The sequence below is a fragment of the Pocillopora damicornis genome, chromosome 1, assembly GCF_964200805.1.
Source record: "Pocillopora damicornis chromosome 1, jaPocDami1.2, whole genome shotgun sequence".
NCBI classification, from domain to species: domain Eukaryota; kingdom Metazoa; phylum Cnidaria; class Anthozoa; order Scleractinia; family Pocilloporidae; genus Pocillopora; species Pocillopora damicornis.
In genome coordinates this window covers 1393534-1414415 of record NC_142670.1, presented here as the reverse complement: position 1 = coordinate 1414415, position 20882 = coordinate 1393534, and the positions used below count along the sequence as shown (strand labels likewise).

The 20882-nt window shown below is 36.7% G+C and overlaps 2 protein-coding genes across 2 annotated transcripts; one reads left to right on the top strand and one right to left on the bottom strand.

Moving 5' to 3' along the window:
* Positions 1 to 346: 346 nt before the first annotated feature.
* On the top strand, positions 347 to 14395 carry LOC113669384 (sorting nexin-17). Its single transcript, XM_027185399.2, has 15 exons — positions 347 to 531; positions 2824 to 2898; positions 3665 to 3847; positions 4947 to 5057; positions 6287 to 6377; positions 6635 to 6719; positions 7763 to 7832; positions 8431 to 8523; positions 8971 to 9111; positions 9321 to 9383; positions 9749 to 9853; positions 10099 to 10176; positions 10592 to 10675; positions 11020 to 11133; positions 11828 to 14395. The coding sequence occupies exons 1-15, from the start codon at positions 472 to 474 to the stop codon at positions 11924 to 11926; spliced, it is 1452 nt and encodes a 483-aa protein (XP_027041200.2). The 5' UTR covers positions 347 to 471; the 3' UTR covers positions 11927 to 14395.
* Positions 14396 to 16413: 2018 nt separating this feature from the next.
* Positions 16414 to 20857, bottom strand: LOC113669385 (protein disulfide-isomerase A6). Its single transcript, XM_027185400.2, has 8 exons — positions 20712 to 20857; positions 20499 to 20640; positions 19629 to 19686; positions 18800 to 18892; positions 18258 to 18297; positions 18027 to 18163; positions 17502 to 17599; positions 16414 to 17391 (listed from the first exon to the last, which is right to left on the bottom strand). Exons 1-8 carry the CDS (start codon positions 20725 to 20727, stop codon positions 16626 to 16628), a joined length of 1350 nt encoding a protein of 449 aa, XP_027041201.2. The 5' UTR covers positions 20728 to 20857; the 3' UTR covers positions 16414 to 16625.
* Between the last annotated feature and the right edge of the window lie 25 nt (positions 20858 to 20882).

The window sequence follows — 20882 nt, the reverse complement described above, 5'->3', positions numbered from 1 at the left end:
CCTGGGTATGAGGCTCCACTCTTGTGCATCGCGAGAAGAAGCTCTCCTTTACGAATGTATTGGTACCTTGGACCCTGACACTTGAAGTGAGACATCCACCTCGAGTAAAAACCCGCGTCTCTAAAGAAGATCAAGGAACTCACAGATCGAAAATCAAAACATTTTTGGGCACAGCAGCTCCCTTCATTGACTTCTGCTTGTCTCGGTTTGTTTCGCGAGGCTAAAGAAACTGGTTAGGTTGTTAAAAAGTTGAAGCGATCCTTGCCGAGTTAGTTCCTACAATAAAACCCTTGAGGAGGGGAGAGAAGGGTAAATTTTCGTCCCGCTCGTTCGGTACCAGGCACCCGAAGAACACGTGATCACAACTTGGAAACACAGGATGGAACTCTGATGGAATACACATGATGAAGGTGTCTATGAATTAAGCACAGATTGTTTTAGCTTGTCTCTTGGACTGCACTGCACGACAGAATGCATTTTTCCGTTCCTGATACGATCGAGCGTAAGGACAAGAATGGATCTAATTATTTGGCGAGTATTAACCTCTTATAATTCGCCATACTTTATCGATCTTCTAAACTTTACTTTGTAGAGTTGAAAACCAGCTGAGTTTTAAATTAGCTCGCTTGGAATCTCAAATGATGTTGGTTCAGAAGATTGTACTTTCTGTCAAAAGGTTTGCGCAACTGAGATGAAAACGATCTCATGATAATTTTGGGTTTTGATGGAAAGACAAATGTCTCTTTCGAAAGGTGACAGCTTGTCAGAGCTGGTGTTGATCCCCAAACGGTACCGTTGTTTATCAACACGCTCGAATAAGCACCGGCTGGATTTCATTCAACTGCGTTAAGTTTGTATTTGTAGATGTCAGAAACGGAGATATTTTATCTTTGCACTTTGAATTATGTTATCTTCCACAATAATATTTATCTGTCTTCTTTTATATTGTAACATATATTTAGAATACCGGTATATCGTATTTTAAATTGTAGTTTTTCCTTTCTGGTTTTGGTTTCATTGAAGCCTGCTATCAAACTTTTATCTCAGCATGCAGTAGCTCTCGTAAATTCTTCACCACGTGAACAATTTCTTGAAATTATGGTTGACGCTTGCTCTCATATCTAGATCCAATGATATTCACTGGTATGATAATTCAGTGTGCATGTAATTTGTTAGTGGAGTGTTTTTTTACACATGAGCTATAATCGTGAATGAGTTCAGACGTGCATAATGAGATGCATACTAAACTATGCAATTACAGGTTAATTTTGGTCAAGCTCATAATCTTTTGTTACAAATTAATTTTCTCGAAGCTTTCATTTTGTAAATGCAGTAATGTGTTGCAGCAAGGATCTGAAACATCCTTGTAACTTTAAAGACCTGAAATCATGTTTCTAAATCTAATTCTAAGTAAATATCTTGTAGATTTTAGTGCAGGAACCAGTTGGTTAAATTTTAAAACTGTCAATATCTCAATCTTTAATGAAACACAGAAAACTTAAATCACCTTTTCAGCCCCTAAAAGTTACAGGGTCTTTCGAGAAATGGGCCATAGTTTCATGATTTCCTTTCGGACTCTTTGTTGTAAACTTGTTATTATACAACATCAACATTGAAAAAAAACAGAATTGAGAAAATGATCCTATCACTTCCAGGATCTTGAAGTCAGCTTTCACACTGATGATCATGTAATATTCTTTTTGGGATATTCCACAAAAGTTTCCCTTTTTTCTTTCTTTGTTTTTTTTTATCTTTTGAGGTATCCCCATTCCTTTTATTCCCTTGGAGTGACAAGCATGTTATACTCCCAACAGTATCACCCCTGAATCAAACTTTATCCTTTTAACTCCTAAGAATGATAAGCATCTAATTTCTCCTGAAAGAATCACCCCTAAATCAAACATTAAGTTCAGGAAACTCAAACAGCTCTTGATTGTTAAACAAATTCTCCTTGTCAACATCTCAGGAAATGTATAAAGAACAGTATGGAGAATATGCATACTGATGTTACAGGGCATGAAATTAACTTTTTTCTCAGATAGCCACTTGGCTCCTAAATTCTTCAAAGTGGTAGCCAATTCAAAAAAAGTTGGTCGCCATTTTCAAAGACAAACAAAATCTTTCTTTACGCTGTCAGCGTTCTAGATAGACCCTCCAAAATTAAGTTAGGGAAAAGATCTTTAACGTGCTACAAAGTGGACACTAGGATGGAAGATATACAACGTTCAGGCTCATCTAAATCCAAGATAGCATCTAGTTATCGATCAAGATGCATGTGCTACGTTTTGGAAACAAACTTAATGAGGAAGTTTGCTGCGGATTTATCTTTGCAAATCTTTATAATTCACTATATCTCTTGGTAAGGTTATGATGAAACGTTCTAGTCGCCAATTTGGCGACTAACTTTCAGGATTTGGTTGCCAAAGTGAAAAATTTAGGTGCATTGGCGCCTGTATTAGGCGCAATTTCACGCCCTGTGTTAGGCTGTAAAGGGTTAAGATGATGAGAATTAAGGGAATGATCCCTGACTGAAGAGGCTCTTGATTTTTGTGTAAATTCTCCTTGTCAGTACCACAGGAGATATATAGAGAACAGTATGGAGAATAAGCATACTGATGTTAGGGTGTTCAGGACTCTGATGATTTTTTTAATTTCTCTCCTATATGTGTAAATAGTGTATTAAAGCTTTGGGGAGAATTCACTCACTGATCACCCTTACAATGTTAAGATATGTTAACCACAATTCACTGTATCTGCAAGAGTTAACAACCAACAAATCATATGCTGTGAAATAACTGACTCATGCTAAAACTCCAATTGCAGGCTTACAATGTACACATCAATGGCTCATTTCACTGTGGTATTAGATTTTCAGATCTTTACCAATTCAATGAACAAGTAAGTTTTTAGAGCTTTTAGCATTTTATCTTTCAGTAGCTGTTTGTCTTACAGAAATATTTTGTGACCTTACATGTATGTGAAAGAAAAAATATAAAATTTGAAGCTCGTCAATTTTCAGTTGATGCTGTTGATTGATGAAAATGTAGGGTTTTAACATTTAAGTCTGGTTTTCATATGTTGAAAAAATCCAAGATGATTTGCAATCTGTCCCAGATTTTGCTAATATATCTGGAGATCATTGAATGTTTGTCAAGGTGGATTACAGATGCCATTTTATTTGTGACTGGGGGTTACTGGAGCCAAGCAATTAAAGGATTAGTAGAAAGCTAAAACCATCACAGAACATCCTTGATATTAGAAATAGGAGTGTTTAATAATTTTTAAAGATTGTGCTTGGGATCTGCCCCAATTGTCAGGATTTTGTTGCAGACCATTCCAGACAGTAGGGAATGTCTTCGATTTTGAGTTTTCATTAGTCAGAAAACTTTGGGATGGTCAGTAAAGAAACAGTAAAATCTTCAACCATCTAAGATTTTTTGTTTAAAACCAGCCTTTTGTTTTAGACAGTGGCTCAATATTTTGCTTGACTCCCAATACTATCACAAAGTTTTAGTACATCCTAATTTATTGACGGTTCCTCTCTTTATAAGAGAGAATATCTGATATGTTGGTGTCCAACATTAGCTGTTTGATTTACATTTACATCAAGTTCACAAGACTTTTGTGTCTAAGACTGTGTTTTCATGTTGTTGTTTTTTTTAAGTTACGCAAAGAGTTTGGGCCAAGAATTGTAGCAAAGTTCCCTCCAAGAAAGCTTCTGTCTTTGACACCAGCACAAGTAGAAGAAAGACGAGTTCACCTGGAGAGATATTTACAGTCAGTCTGTCAAGATCCTGGGGTTGCTACTAGCTCTCTGTTCATCAGTTTTTTCCTAAATGCCCAAAAGGTAAGGACTTCATAACTTCACCGCAGTGCAAATACTGGTATATGAATTTCATATATCTAAAATCATCATTCATCACTTGGATGGTTTATTTGGACCCAACACATTGACCAGCTCCCAGTTGGCTTGTTAGCTCAGTTGGTAGAGCGCTGCACCGGTATCGCAGAGGTCATGGGTTCAAATCCTGTACAGGCCTGAATTTTTTTCAGGTCCTATTTTCAACTGCTTGTTTCAGTAGTGTTCTTAGCTGTGAGGATCTCGTAATTTCATTTCTTCACCGCAGTGCAAATATATAAATTTAATATATCTAAAATCATCAGGTAATGAACTCTTTGACCACTAAGAGTGACAAATATCTAATTTCTCCTTACAATATCTGCCCAAAATCACAGGTTAATGTGAAGAAAATATAGGAAATGATCACCAACTAGAGGGGCTCTTGATTGTGAAACAAATTCTCCTTTCAGTACATTAAGAAATATGTAGAGGACAGTAAGGAGAATATGCATACCGATGTTAGGGTGTAAAGGTTAAATGAAGCATTTGAATTACTTCTTGCTTATGATCTGTCAGAGGACTGAGGCATACATTTTGTAGATGATAATATTATCATCATTAGCAGCATCATGTTTGCTTGTTTGTTTGGTTTTTATCATGCAAGACAAATAGATTCTTTGTTGCTGTGAGTTTGTTTACAAATAGATCACAGAAGATGTTAATGCTTTAACACCCAAGATCTCACTAGTAATTCTCCTTACTGTCTGCCATACAGTTCTTGTGATGTTAGTTTAGAGAATTTGGTATTGGATCAACTTATAATCCCCTAATTGATATTTTTCTTTATTCTTATCACTTGTCTGCTTGATATTGTATTGATATTGTAAGGAGAAATTCTTTCTTGGTCACTCATGGGAGTTAAAGGGTAAACATGTGATGAGAACATCAGTGACATACACAGCTGGGCCTCTTGGGACATGTCTTCTGTGATCTATTGCTGAATAGACACAATGTATTTTTGAAATGTTTGTAAATGGGCATAATCATGATATTAATCTAAAGTCATTGATAGTTTACAGATAGTGAATGTTATGTTCGCCTTTAGGAATCTTTATCTGCTTCGCCGGAGAATGTTCAACTTGATGTTTACTTCATGAATGGACAAAAAGTTTCACTAATGATACAATCCACCGACAGAACAGATGATATACTAGAGGTGAGTTTTGAAAAAGTGGGTAGTGCTTTTTGCTTGCAGTTTTAACAAGGTGATTACGTAATTAACTTCAGTTGATAAAGACTATGAATGTTATTTTTCTTATTCACCAGTGGGTGTTTTTAACAGGTGTATTTTGTCTTGTAATTTTTTATACTCTGAATAGTGGATTAGTGGACAGGGTCAGTTAGTCATGTCAATCACTTGTTGTTTCTTAGTCAGTTCGACTGAATTCTTCAGTCCACTAGAAAGTCAGTCACTCAGTCATCAGGGTAATTTAGTGTTATCAACTGAGTTCATAATGTAAATTGGCCACCATAAAGAGTTTAAAGGCTGATGTTTTGAGTGTTAGCCCTTTGTCAGAGTGAAGGCCTAACAATCTGACGAAGGGCTTAAACTCTTTATGGTGGCCAATTTATGTTATCAACTAAGTTGATACCACTAAACTAACCTGTACTCTCCCACTGACGCAGCACCACAGTTTCTTTAGCAACTTACCCCCTTTTTCACTCTTGTCATTCATTCTACTGTCAGATAATAAAGGGGTTAAGTTTCTGGAGAAACAGCAGTGCTGTTTCAGTGGGAGAGTATGACCAGGTAATTTGGTATTGTTGACTGAGTTGACATTACAACTTCACATTGATTTAAGTGTGTCATTCAGAAATGGTGGTTGCTGCTGGATTTTGTGCTTGGATTTATGAGTACCATAAATTGGCCACAGTGAATTGTTTCAAAGCTGACAATTCAAGCATTATTCCTTCATCAGAACTCTGAGTGGTCAATTTATATGATCAACTTAGTTGATAATACCAAATTACTTTTGTTAGATAGTGAGTCATTTAGTCTGTCAGTCAGCCAGTCAACCAGTCTGTCAGTCAGACAGCCAGTTAGGCAGTCAGTCTGTCATTCTGGTAGTCAGTCAATCAGACAGTCTGTCAGCCAGACAGCCAGTGAGTCAGACAACCAGTTAGTCAGTCAGTCAGACAGTTAGCCAGCCAGTTAGCCAGCCAGTCAGTCAGTCAGTCAGGCAGTTTGTCAGTCAGCCAGACAGCCAGTCAGTCAGTCAGCCTAGCAGACAGTTGTTCAGGCTGTTGATCATGTGTTTTGTTTGTCAATCAATCTGTTAGACAGGAAGCTAGTCATTGAGTCAATCAGTCTGGTAAAACAATATCTAAAGATTCTCTGCACAGTTTTTTTTTACGATGCATGAAAACTGTGTGAAATCTTTTCAGGTATTGATGGCAGAGATTGATCTCAATGAAGACTTAGTGTACTACTTTGGGCTTTTTCTGATTAAAAGAGCTGATGATGGAGAAGCAACAAGTAAGTAGATTAATTTGTAACTATGAGTGACCACGACAAAATTCATCCTCACAACCTCAATGCAAAATCAAGAATATATTATAAAACAGACAAGTGATGAGGATAACGAAAATTTCAATAATGGGACTATTGGGCTATTAACAACATGAGAATTGTATGACAGACTATAAGAGATCTTGGGATCCTTTGAAGAAATGGAATAGATCTTAAAGGAAACATGTCATTTGAATTGTAAATGAAGTCATTTTTCCCCACAGTTGTTAGGAGATTTCAGGATTTTGAGGCACCCTTTTTGACCATGAAGTCAGAAACTGGAACTTGCAGAGTGGCTGTCAGAAAAACGTAAGTCATAATGGTCCTTTCTGTGAGATTTCTGTGGAACTTGAGGTTAAAACAAGTCTCCTTTTACTGTTAACCTTTTAACTCCCAAGATCTGATTGTTAATTCTCCCCTCTAGCTGCTACACATTTCCTGGTAAATTAGTTATGAGAACTTGGTGCTAGATCAGGATAGCAGCTTCTACCTGATAAGTTTGAGTATTCTCATTGTCTGTTTGCTGAATAATGTATGGATATTATAGGGAGAAGTTTCATTTTAATCATTTCAGAGAGTTAAAGGGTTAAATGTTATTTTTAGGGTTTACAGAGGCAGATAAGTTTCTCTGGTCCTATAATCTTCAAAATGTAAAAAGTTCCTGTATTTGTAGATTAATGTTACTGGGTAACCCCTGGAGGTATCTAGTCAATTTGCCGACAGTCCAACTCACGGATGCCAACTCACGGACGTATAAAATTGAGTAGAGACGTCGGCGAGTTAGTCCTCAATCCAATACAACTTATTAGAAGTTAAATATACAGAAAAGTAAACTATATTTAGTAAAAAAACACTGGTGAACATTGGTGAACATCAAACAGAAGCTTAAACATTGGTGAACATTGGTGAACATCACCAATGACTATAACAGCTTAAGACGCGAACGAGTTATTGTGCGACAACAACGCCATAATGACTCATCATGTCAATCACTCAGATTTTTAAAGAAAACTTGGCTTTCTAGACAAGATCTTTACTAAAAAGCAATTCTTTTTATTTGCAACAAAGTTTATAAGGATCTCAAAGCAAATAAAGCAAAGTAAACATCAACAATGACTCTAACAGCTTCAGACGCGAATGAGTTATTGTGTGACAACAACACTGTAAAGACTCATCATGACAATTGGTCAGATTTTTTAAGAAAACTTGGCTTTCTAGATAAGATGTTTAGTAAAAAGCAATTCTTTTTATTTGCAACAAAGTTTATAAGGATCTCAAGGCAAGGTATTTCTTGGAGAAAAGCATTACAAAAAATATATATATTTTTAAATGAGTTGATTTGTTTCACAAAGGTTGTGGGATCCAAAAATAGAGGAAAAGATTGTCAAAGATAGGATTGGAATGAACTTGTTGTATGTTCAGGTAAGTTCCAGCTTGAAGTGTGTATTCATGTTATTATACTTCTTCCTGGTGTAAACTTCCAGGTTTCTGTTGGAAGTTAAGGACAAAGTTGTTTTTGTTTGTGTGTGCCAAAAAGATAGATGAAGATAGCCATACATTCAATGTAACCCTGAGCAAAAAACTGTTTCATTAGAAGATGACACCTGGCTAAACTGAACTGTTGTACAATCATGTAACTTTAATTTCATGACAACTTAGGATCACAATGTTCTCTGCTGAATCTTCTGTAACCTTGAGACCTGCTACAGTAGTATGATATGACCAAGTAAACCTACACAAAGTCTCAAAACACAGAGGCAAATTAGCTTCTACATGGAAAGGCTCCACCTTGTTTGCAGCAGTAATTAAAACACACAACTCGCTAGTGACATGTGTCTCCTGTTCCAAGACAAACTGGTACCCAATGTGCAGTAAATGCTTGAACATAAACTGATGATACAGCTTTTACAGTAACGTACAGCCTGCTGAATTGACTAATTATAGAGCGATTAGTAAATCAGAGATATTCAGAAGCTGATCTGTTTTTCCAAATATGGTGATGTTGTGTAATTCTCCTCAGGCTGTCAGTGATCTGGACAGAGGTTGGACAGTTGGCCCAAAGGAAGCGCACTCAAAACTTGCAGATCTCAAACAGAAAGGTGCCAAGCAAGAGGTGAGACAATTTTTTTATTGATGCATAACCTTTAGCCCCCGAGAGTGACTAACATCTAATTTCTCCTCACAATATCATCCCTGAATCATAGACTAAGGTCATGAGAATAAAGGAAATGATCAACAACTACAGACTAAAGCTCTTGATCGTTAAGCTAATTCTCCTTGTCAGCACCTTAGGAAATGTATAGAGATCAGTATGGAGAATATGCATACTGATGTTAGGATGTAAAGGGTTGAAACATGAAACCTAATTTGCATTTATGACTTTCAGGTAATTTAAGTTGCACAAAGAAATTCTTTCCTTTTCATGTACTGTGTGGACACAATGCTATGCATCTGGTAATGACAGTCTGCAGCTTTGTAAGCATCAGAAAAGTGCTTGTTTATTATAAAACAAAATAACTTATCTTCTGACATTGGGAAATGTTGTTATCTGTTTTTGCAGTTTTTGCAACTTGCTAGGTCACTAAGATTCTATGGCTATGTGCAGTTTAAACCCTGCACAACAAACTACCCTGAAGAAGACACAAGAGTTATTATCAGTGTTGGAAACAGAGAACTGAACTTCAGACTTCAAACACCTGGTGTAAGTGTATATCTAAATAGAGTCACTGCTTTGCTCAAGAGGTTCATTTGGAAATACAATGTGCTAAGCCTGCTCATCAGCTGAACTGGGAACATCTCAGGAAGGTTTCACAGTCTCTTTGGCTTGAAGAAAACCTATTTTACCATTTCTAATGCTTGTAAAGTAACTTACGGCCTCAGTTACTCAGGCAAATGTCTCTTTTTTTGTAGCATAAAATCCAAGAAGGGAGCTTTAAGGTGACCAGAATAAGATGCTGGAGAATAACATCAACAGTAAGTGAATTATTAAATAATTTAAATTTATTATAGATGTTCCAAAATTTTAGGAATAGCCATGTAATAATTATATTTAACCCTTTAACTCCCAAGATCTGATCATTAATTCTCCCCTCTACCTGCTATATATTTCGTTGTAAATTGGTTAATATGAGAATTTGGTGTTCGATCAGGGTAAGAATTTAGTATTGGATCAATTAATTATCCCCAAAATGATATTTTTCTTTATTCTCATCACTTATCTGGTTAATATTGTGTTGATATTGTAAGGAGAAATTCTTTCTTGGTCAGTCATGGAAGTTAAAGGGTTAGAGACTGAGCAGTAGTATTTGTGTCATTGCCTCCATGTTTCTCTATGCTAGAGTGAAAAGAATGAAAATGGAGATAAAAAAGAACATCTGGAACTTGCATTTGAGTACCTCGTCAAAAAAGATGAAATGGAGTGGATCACAATTTACAGCAGTGAGGTAAAGAGTCAAAAGAGCTTCTTGAGTTTGTGATCATTTCCTATATTCTCAGGACCTTGATGTTGGAGTCAGGTGTTTAAATGTTGGGAGAAATTTGATGCTTATCACTCTTAGAGGTGTATGGGTTGATAAAAGATTCACAGGAATGTGGCAGGGTAGGAAAAGAGAAGTGTTTCTTTTTATGTGATGAAAAGAAGGATGAACTATACTCTCACTGAATTTGTCACATGTGTTTTTAAATTTAGGCAATTCTTATGAGCCTCTGTCTTCAGAGTATTGTGGATGAGATACTCCGAATGAAGCAAGGAAGACCCGTGAAAAAGGTACATGACCTTAAACTTATAATAAGCTGAGGTTTCAATAACTTTTTCCTTATTAAGTAATATGGCCATAAGAGGTTTTATAGACAGTGGAAGACTTCTGTTGACCAGCTTTAAATGAAACCCTGAATACGACCTCTATGACCTATGACCTCCTAAGTTACCTTTTTGGTGACTTGCATGTTGTGATCTGTAAGTGGTGCCTTTTGAATTATCACCTAATTCAATTTCTTCTTTAAAAAATATTTTGTATTTTTATTATAAACTGAGGGATTGTTTTTGTCCAGAACCCAGAATGCCTTTAAATTTCATGACCTAAGTCCTTAGACCTATAACCTTTGTTTTGTGATGATTGACCTTTGATCAAATAATTGTAATCTAAACCAATTGTTATTTGCTATATTTACTTTTATTCCAGCCAAAAGATCGTGCTAAACTCAAACAGGAAGCTTCCCCCAATTTTGAGCGACAAAATTCTGTGACATCAGATGCATCTATAGAGGTAAAAAAAATTATTTCTTTATTATTGGTCAGTGAAAGATCAGAAGCTCTGCATCCCTGGCACTTCTTTTGGGTTCATGTTTCAGTTTGGGAGAAATTTTGTTTTGAAAGTGTAAAGGTTGGTCATAAGAAATTTGCGGGTTGTAGAAAATCTATGAGTTCCCTCGCATAAAAGCTCCATGTTACCCCTGTCCCCCTCCCCCCTCCCTTACCTCTTCCCCCCTTTTCCCCCACCCCTGGTGCCCCTAGGTCCCTAACCTTAATCTTTCAGACTGGTAGTACTGAAATCCAGAGATGCTGGAATGCCAAAAATTGGTTGACCTTGTATTGTTAATTCTGGATCAGGGTGATGGTGAACAAGAAAGTAAAGCTTTGGAAAACTCTTCGCCTCCATTGACAAGTCCAAAAACTCCCCAGAAACAAAGTACACCAGGGAAGAAAACATCAAAACAGTCATCAGTAAGTCTTGTGGTTAAAGGTTACAGTCAACTTAAAGATTTCATTCTGGCACATACTATATTTAACTGTGGAACCAGTGTGTAGGCAGCACCCCAAACTGTAAAACAATAATTTGTTTATTGCAATCAGAAATTGTGTAGCTTTGTATTGAAACCTATTAACAAAGAAAAGTTGTTAAGTTTAAAAAGCTGGCTCAGAGTAAACTGAACAAAAGGCTGCAGTGGCCTTCGCTTGGACTTCCCTCCATGATAGGGATGTTGCTAAACAGAGTTGTGCAGAAACAAGTACCAGAGTATTGGTCCAAAAACAGTATGTCTCATAGACCAATGGAAAAATCAAACTAAAAACCTGTTTTTTATGTACATTTTTTTTCTCAAGAATGGAGGGCAAACCAGCCAAAAAGAACTACAGGGCAGTCTTTTTCTGTTCAGTTGAAGACCTCAAGCAAAAAATTCATGCACTTTTTAATTAAAAAAAAATAATTGAATAGCCTAAATTTTTAGACTGTCTCACTTTCATTTTCAACTGAGTCTCTCAAATATTGTTGTAGCAAAGCACTATTGAGATGCTTATTCTGTAATGAATATTGCTCATGTGATTATAGTGAACTCTTTTGTGTGAAAAGATTAACATTGGACCTATCAAATCTTTCATTTATTGTATAAAATGACAAATTCCTCTTGTTTGTCCACAGAACAAAGGTCTATCACCAAAACCAGCAACTCTTCCAACAAATAATGCTGCCATGACAACAAACAAAGTTTTTGAGGGAATTGGAGATGATGACCTCTGAACTCTGATTTGGTTTGAAGGTCACATGGCTCTAGTCTTCACTTGCATCATAGTCAAAGAAACCTTGGCTTTTGTATTTAAACAGCAGTGGTAAATGATTTTGGTAGTTATTTGTTGTTTAAAAATTCAATTTTGGCAGTTGCAAGTTAAAACATTGATTGCAAAATTTAGAATGTGGCTCTTCGTCATGCAATATGTAGCTGCAACTATGGGTGCTAAAATTTGGTGTGAGGAAAGTCAGTGAGCATGCTCATGGGAGAAAAGGCAAAAACTCCTTTAATTTGTTCTGCCCTAATGCTGCACAAAAATTAAAGGATGAATGAAAATAATGCTTAGATTAGAAACTGATAGGTGTTATATAAGACAATAATGCTGTAAAGGTTAATGTTATTGCTTGCATCTAGACCATTCAGCGATTAGTTTTAATTGTTGAATAACTTAATTATCACTTGTCATTGGACTTATTACATTTTAATGGACAGAAATCTGAAGATTGGATTTAAAAAGAGAAAAACTTAGGATGATTTTGCATATGTAAGTATTTTAATGATGAAACACCAGAATTTATATTAATTTTTTGCCAGCATAAATATGTTTTGGGCCTAATGCAGGGCCATTTTAGCAGGTCAGGTGAAAATGATTCAATCTTAGAAGGGTCCAAAACATATTTATGCACAGTAAAATAAACTGTATTACTATTGTCATCATCAATTTGGGGGCACTTAAAAATAAAATTGAAAAAAATTACCACAAAACAGTCTGAACAATCACACAAGCATCGGAGCATGCTAAAATACATTTTAGCCCTCCAAATTCCCAATTTTAGCCTGCAAAATTTGCCACAATACCCAACATAGTGATAATAATAGCAATAAGTGCTTTAGATTTTGTTTCCAACATTTATCTTCTAACCCAGAGAAGCACATTTTTATTTAGTTGGTACTACTGTAAATACTAATTATTGTAGTATGTGAGAGATTACAACTGAAAAATTTGTTTTGATCCAAAAACAGTGGAATAGGTTAATTCAAGAGTCTGAATTTTAGATGTTGGACAAATTTTATAAGAGAAGATTGAAAATATGTGGTCAGCATTAATTAAGTAATTGTGATATTGGATTGTGGTGATTTCAGGTAATGTACTGATTATAAAGATTTTGCACAACACAAATTTATACCTGTCCTGAGCAAGTATAAACATTCAACCTGCATAACAAGTTAGCAGTTGAAGAGAGTGATGCAATTCTCATTTATGACTGGCTGGACCAGTCAGCTACTTGCACAACTTGTTCTGGTAACTTGTATTATAGGATTCAAGAATCTAACAACAGTGTAACATGGCAATCTTTAATGGGTGAATGAGACCTTTAAAAATTGTGGGTTTTGCATCAGCAATAAGCATGAGTGACTTAAATCACTTGTGTTTCTAGTTTTGCTAACATGCAGTCATGCCAATCTATTCCCATAATGAATGCTCACTTAGAGATATGACACCACAAGATTGTTACCCACAGTCAACTGAAACTTGCTCTGTACCCATAAATGAGGGTTGTTTCTCAGTACTTAATCGCAGAAGTTTATAACCCTATAACTCCCAGAGGTGATTAACAAGTCATGTAACTTCTCCCTATAATTCCCATACATTCTCCAACAAAATGGTAATGAGAATATTCAAACAAATCAGGTAGAAGTTGTTATCTTGAGCTAACACTAAAATCTCATAACTAATTTACAAGGAAATGTTTAGAAGCTGAAGGGGAGAATTAACAATCAGATCTTGGGAGTTAAAAGGTTTAAAAACTGTCCTCATGCTTAAGAACTTTGTGTGTTGTTGTCAGAATACTATTGATGCTCTAAAATTATGTGAAATTATATTAATTGGTGAAGTTTAAGACACAGTTTTTAACATTATATCTCGTCTTTGAAAATTAGAAGACAATTATTATTTTCAAGGGAACTTATTAGCAGTCTTATTGGCAGTTAAGGGAGTCAGAACAAACCACAACTGCAGGAATACAAGAAAATATTTCACCAAACTTCTATGCAAATTTCTCATTTATTTAGAGGTTTTTTGCAGATTCAGTGTGAGTTCCAGAATCTGTAATCATTTACTTTGCTATCCAGTCATCTCTCAAATTCTGGTTCAGAAACTTAATGCTGAAAAGTTTGACAGATGCAACAATCTTCATAGATTTTGTTGCTTGAAAATCGATTATAAATCAGGCACAATTTCATTGGGTGTGACTGTGGTTTCTCTGGCTCCCTGATCCCTGGTCTCTAGACTGGAAAGGGTGGAGTGTTGATCAAGAACATTAATTATGAAACAGTTAACTTGAAAAGCAATTTTAAGGAGTTTATATTAAAGTGTAAGACATTTAATTGTCTATTTTTGTATATGATAATTCTTAATGTTTTCTATAATTAGTTGTAACCTTCTCAAGGGAAGGAGAAAATTAAAAAAATTAACCTGATTTTTTGCTGTTGTTAGCACTTCTTGACTGCATATATCAGTTGATAATGCATGAATATCAAATGTGATCATGATAAGATTGTTTCATTCACCCAGAGTGACTGGAAATTAAAAATTGGTTCATACGTCAGCGTGCGTTAATCGAGCTATGAAGCACGCGGGAAGTTTGAGGAGCCCGAAAGATGCGCAAGAGTTGCTTGAAGCGTAGCTGAGAGCAACTCTAGCTTCTTGAGTGCTCTCCAAACTTTCCAAGTGCTTCATATCTCGATGAACGCACAGCTGACGAATTAACCAATTGTTTTATAACATTTTCAACCCGATGGTTTGAATGTTGTAAAACGGTTAATATTCCCTCTGCTACGCCTCAGCGCGTTAATAACATTTCTTCCTCATTAGCTGGCTCACAACTTTCCGTGTTTAGCTTAAATTGCCACCGAAGTCTTAAACCAGTTTTTAGTAGTAAAATCCCAAAGTAAAAAATCGCGGAGAAATTTTTTTTTCTTGAGGGATTTGTTTGCGGATGTCATGAGCGTACACAAAAGGAATATGAGGCACGCTCACGCAATGGAATTTGTTTAAACAAATTTACGCGCTATGTTATAACACTAATTGTAAGTATCTCTACTTCCCCACTTCCCCTGGGCAGAAAAAGGCTCAAACATGTTCCTGTCTCCTTTCTCCAAAGAAAGATGGCTGGAAGTGGACTAAAAGTTCTCCACTCTGAGACTTTTTTTTTGTATTGTGTTAGACAAGATTAATTATTCTCTCATTGCAAAATGACTGGGAACTTCCTTGTGTCCTCTAAGCTAAGGGAAGCTTTGAAGAGTCACCAAATTAATAAATTTGAACATGGAAGAAAAGTAGAAAACATTTTTACATGTTGGGAAGCCGAGTGCAACTGTTAACCCCTTAAATCCCAGATTAAATCTGTATGGTCAAAGTTAATATGAAAGGAAGTTACTCTAGTATGAAGCTGATCCAGGTTGCTGTCCTTTTCAATGACCTGTGGGAAATGCAGTGGCCTGATGGTCAGTGCTTTAAGTCCCAGGTACAAGAGGTCAGGATGTGAGACCTGGCTAGGTCATTGTGTGGGTCATTCAGTGTTAGGTTCTTGAAAAAAGCCCTTCATTATTAGTGTCTCTGTCCACCCTGGGGTATATAATTACATACAGTACTGCTTAGCTGTCAGGGAAGCCAGATACTGGCGTGTAACCTTGCGATGGACTGGCAGTATTACTACTGCCCCATGGATGGCATCATCCATGCAAGAGAAGAAATATTGCCGATCACTTCCTGCCTAGGCTGCTTTAAGTGGGTGTGGACTTTCAATTAACCTGAAATATCAAGTTGTAGATGTTTCATTGCCAACTGCTTCGTGCTGTTATTCAAATAGCAGACCTCTTAGCTATAATACTTCCTGATTCAAAGGGTGCTAAGTGTATGTTCCTGATATGTTATTTTAGGATTTTGACCTCTTTTAATCATTGCTGCCTTCAGAGGGTAATTATCAGGATGATTGATGGCAGCTTGAACAACACTGAAAGTTTGGCTCTTAACTCCACAAGTTCATGTCATTCAAGCACTGGTAACAAAAAAAAAATCTGTGCAGGTGGACTGTCATTGAAAATATTGCAGAAAAAGAAGTCTTAAAAATTTCAGGCTTAAACCCTTTAACTCCCAGAAGTGATTAACACGTAACTTCTCCCTATTATATCCATACATCATTTAGCAAACAGGTAATAAGAATACTCAAACTTATCACAAAAGTTGCTATCTTAATTTAACACCAAATTCTTGTAACTAATTTTAAAGGAAATGTGTAGAAGCAAGAAGGGAGAATTAGCAATCAGATCTTAGGAGTTAAAGGGTGAACAGGATTTGGTTCGTCTTTGGGTTGTGATCATCAGGTTTCCAACAATCTAGCCCTCAAAAACTAGCCCTAGAACTCTGGAATACAAATGGGTCTGAGTGATGACAGGACAAGATTACTGTAACAACATCAAACAAAAAGCATTATGCAAAGCTGACCAAACATTAATTTATTAGTGAACAACTTCCTAATATTGATGTGAAAAACCACTTGGGAAAAAAAGCTACAGGATAACTTTTGTACTGTTAGGAAATCTAGGCTCTCTTCTTGGACTCAAGTTGTGCATGTTACAACTGATGCTGAAACTGCACTACACAGAGATTTCCAACAAATATCAGTTCTGTATTACGCATCCACACATTTACAGCTCGTCCTTTTTCACTCCTTCTTCCTCATCAAGATCTATATCAGATAAATCAATGTCTTCTTCTATTGGCAGTTCTCCGTCTTTGCCATCCCAAGGTTGTATTTCCTCTGCAGTAGGAAGCCCTGCACTCTTGATGGGTGCTGTTGCACCACGACCAACTGAAACAGCCCTAAGAAACTCATCAATACCTGTGTTATCAAAAGGACCTTTCAGTACAGCATATTTCATTTTACGAGCATTAACTGCTACCATTGCCGGGTACCCGAAGCCACCCAAGCCAACAGCATCCTCAAGCTTTGCCTGTGCCCCAGCCTCCGTCCAGATCCAACCCCACAGCTTCTTCTTGTACTTCTCACCCATCGACTTTAATATGTCCAGATACTTGTTCCTTCCAGAGGCTCCAGAATCCAAAATGTGTGGCAGAACAGAAATAACACAGATAGGCTTCTCCTCACAGTTAGTTTTTAGAACCTCGCTGTTGACAATCTCAAGCACCTCAGGTGGCTCAATAGATTCAGCAAGCCTATCCAGTGCAAACTGTACAATGTCTGAAGCTGTTCTTCCTCCTTCATAGTTTTCCACACTGTGGGAATCTTTGACACCTGCTGCAAAGACCTTGATACTTGGGTAACCTTGAATTTGGTACCTCCCAGCAGTGGCAGTATGAACTGTAGCATCAAGAGCACACACTTTTACTTTGCCTTTCAGCTCTGATGCTGCCTTTGCCCATTCAGGAGCAAGCCTTTGACAGTGACCACACCTGAATTAAAACCAAGATCAGATCACTACTTCTGCCTTCAAGCTTCTAGAATATATTTGTTGAGAAGAATTCCAAACTACATCAAGAAAGTATCCTCTGTGATTACTTACCAAGGTGCAAAGAACTCAACCAAAACAAGGTCTTTGCTGTTGAGAACTTCTCTCTCGAAGTTGGCATCAGTTAGTTCAACTACATCATCCTTGCTACCCTGCAGAATGATTTCATAGAGATTTACTTCTATCAAGTTACTGACAGATAGTACATTGAGCAGACTCTCTGCAAGAGACACTTCTTTGAACCTTTACACCCATAGATCAGGATCCATATTCTCCACACTTAAACTACAAATCTCCTTTGGTACTGACAAGGAGAAGATGTTTACCAAGCAAAGTTTCTTAGGTTGGTGATCAATTCCTTTATTCTCATGACCATGACTGTTTGACCCATAAGAGTGAATCAAATTTCTCCTGACAATATCAACTTTGAATCACTCATTAAGGTCACAACAAATGATCAACAATTAAGAAGCTCTTGACCATTATACAAATTCTACTTGTCCACACCTTAGGAACTGTATTGAGAATAGTGTGGAGAAATTGCATACTGATAATAGGATGTAGGGGTTAATAAAATACCTGTTTTCCTCCTCCTCCTCCTCCTCCTCCTCCTCCTCTACCAGAACCAGATCTCCCTCCTCCAGAAAGTCGCTGATTCACCATGGATTTAACAGCACTGAGACCAGAATCAATGATACTCTGAGCTGTTCTGGCACCTTCAAAGAAAAGTAAATGAGTTCTAGTCACAAACAGCCAATCTTCAACTCATAAGAAACAAGAATTATCAAATGATCATAATTTTGAACAAACCATTATAATCAGTTGGAGAGTTCTTGTTAGCACCAAACACCTGAAAAGATAAAGGACAACAGAAAAAGAATACTTTAATTTCAAAGTAAACACAACAACACTCAATCAACTCAAAGCTCTGGCCTAACGTGACAAGATTTTCAACACAAAATTTAAAAATCCACCAACTCAAATGATTGCTCGGGTAGGATGAGCCACAAAGTTGTAAGATGATTTTACTGCAACCATACAAGTGTGTGACTAGTAGCATTTGGAACCTGGAGTAATCAGGACGGCAACACCTTGGAAGATGTCAATTTAAAATGAGAATCTTAAGTTAGAATTTTGCAAATGGCAGGAAATTTCAGTAAATTGCTGTCTGGCTTTCTGTTCTCAGACTGCATCAATTTGAGTGACTTCACAATATTGATTTGCAGAGGACACCAAAGAATTGTACAAAATTTTAAAAAACACATGCTGAGCTATTGTTAAACCCATTAGATCTTTTGTTTTGCCACATCCTCCTTGCTGTCGCCATTATGTTTTGGCTTTAATTTACAAACCTTTATTGTTGGAAATCCCCGGATACCATATTGTCCTCCAATTTGTTGATTTTGTTGATCATCCATATCTACAGCTCCAACTTTAACAACACCCTAACAACAGAATAATTAACAATCTATCACCAAAGTGGAGGTGAAAAGTGGTATATATTTGCTGAGACACAAAGTAGCAAGGTAAATATCCACCACTTTCACTAACAGTGAGGTGAATATCTGTTTTAGTATATACCACACAGATACCAAAAAAAATTAATTTATTGCTCTTGTTATATCAAAACATGGTTAGAAATTAAACACTTGATGGACAGTTTTGTCTCTGGCTGCTTGAAGTGTTGTATATACTATTTTGAGAAAGGGTAGGGCATGATAAAATCTGAGATGCCAAGAAAACCATTTAGAAATAAGACTGAGACCAAAAGCTGCATGGCCAACAACTGCATTGAGTAAAATGTAGAGCCAGGTCATTCAAATTAAGATAACCCAGGATTAGTGTGAAATCTGGTTTCAGATCAGAAAGCTTTGAAAGAAAATTCAGTCGGATTCTTTTTGTCCAGAATATGATCACTAGAGGCTCTAAAAAGAAAGCAGAAAATTACCCCCAAAAGGCTTTTGATTAAAGAGACCCAGATTAAAATTTTACCTTGGGCTGGCGCTAATCAGCCTTTGAACAACTGGGCCTAGAACATTAAAACAAAATCAGGAACCTTGGGAGGTTATTATGGAGTTTTCAAGGACATAAATCCTGTTATTTAGTTGATATCAGGACCCTCCTTGACCTCCAAGTATTCCCAAAAAACTCTCAGACTTCAGCTAGACAGCTTGCACATACCTTCAGTGCTGATGCTGCTTTAATCCATTCTGGAGCTAATGCTTTACAATGGCCACACCTAAACAGCATAATTCAGTTACCAAGTGAACAGCTCAATCCCTACTGTTAGACCCCTGAGTTTGATATTCTTCTCCCCTCTTTGGAATTTTTTCAAAACTGTGGCATTCCATTTTTATCAAACTCCCCACCTTCCCCCCCTTGGAAGAACTCCCCACCACCCCCACTAGGAGGTAACTGTAGGGACAAGGTCTGTAAGAAAGATTTATCAAAATAACCATCAAATTTTAGATTCATCAGCTGAAAGTTTTTGAAGTTACTGAAAACAAAAAGTGGGGGGGATCAGAGTTTGGTCTTTCATACTAAGGGAGAGGTTAGATAAAAAAGAGAAAATCTCTAGTCAATTTGTCACACAACTAGACACAGAAAAGGGGCTATGTGGACACTTCATGATAGAATGATTGGTCATCATACTTTCAAACAATTTGTTCTGTTTGTCATAAGATTTAATACATTTTAACTTTCGAACTGGAGGATTTGAATATTTCCGGCACACAGAATGGAAAACAAAAATCAACTTAATCTACACTACATAATTAAGTTCTCACATTATCACTTAAATTTAAACAATTAAAGCAAAGATTTAAAAAATCACGTTTCTCTGTCCCAGGATGTTCAAATAAATACCATCACAGCTAGCCTTAGATTTTTCTTTTTTAAAATGCTATGCTCGGAAAGCATTTACGCTTTTCAAGGTATACAAAATCACATAGATTTATTGAATTATGAAAATCTCCACTCAGTTACGTACAAGTGTACCTTACTGGATTTTAATTTCAGCTGAAGCGTTTAAAACAAATATTTCATACGTACCAAGGAGCAAAGAATTCTACAAGCCATACACCATCACTGTCCATAACCATCGATCTAAAATTATTTGCTGTCAGTTGAACCACATCAGTTTGCGGACCATAAAGACCTCTTGCAAGCGAAACGAAACATGATAAAAATATACCTGCAAATACAAAATATAATCAGTAAGCCAAAAAGGACCATATCTACGCAGATTTTGAGACCTGTACTTACAGTATAGAAGCCCCATGTTTGGAGAATTGCAGAATTTAGCGAAAGAATCGCTCAGGCTTATAGCCACAACAGAGTTTTTGGCTGACGTGGGAAATGTGTAAAAATCCTTCCTGACCTTCAAAGGGGCCGGTCTCTCGTGTCTTGCTCTGATTGGTTGGTTATGGCTATAAA

Coding starts and splice junctions, on each gene's coding strand:
- LOC113669384 (XM_027185399.2), top strand. CDS start 472: ATGCATTTTTCCGTTCCTGATACGATCGAGCGTAAGGACAAGAATGGA. Junction 6,378..6,634: donor TGATGATGGAGAAGCAACAA/GTAAGTAGATTA, acceptor TTTTCCCCACAG/TTGTTAGGAGATTTCAGGAT. Junction 7,833..8,430: donor TGAACTTGTTGTATGTTCAG/GTAAGTTCCAGC, acceptor AATTCTCCTCAG/GCTGTCAGTGATCTGGACAG.
- LOC113669385 (XM_027185400.2), bottom strand. Junction 19,687..20,498: donor GTAGAATTCTTTGCTCCTTG/GTACGTATGAAA, acceptor TATGCTGTTTAG/GTGTGGCCATTGTAAAGCAT. Junction 17,392..17,501: donor GTTGAGTTCTTTGCACCTTG/GTAAGTAATCAC, acceptor GTTTTAATTCAG/GTGTGGTCACTGTCAAAGGC.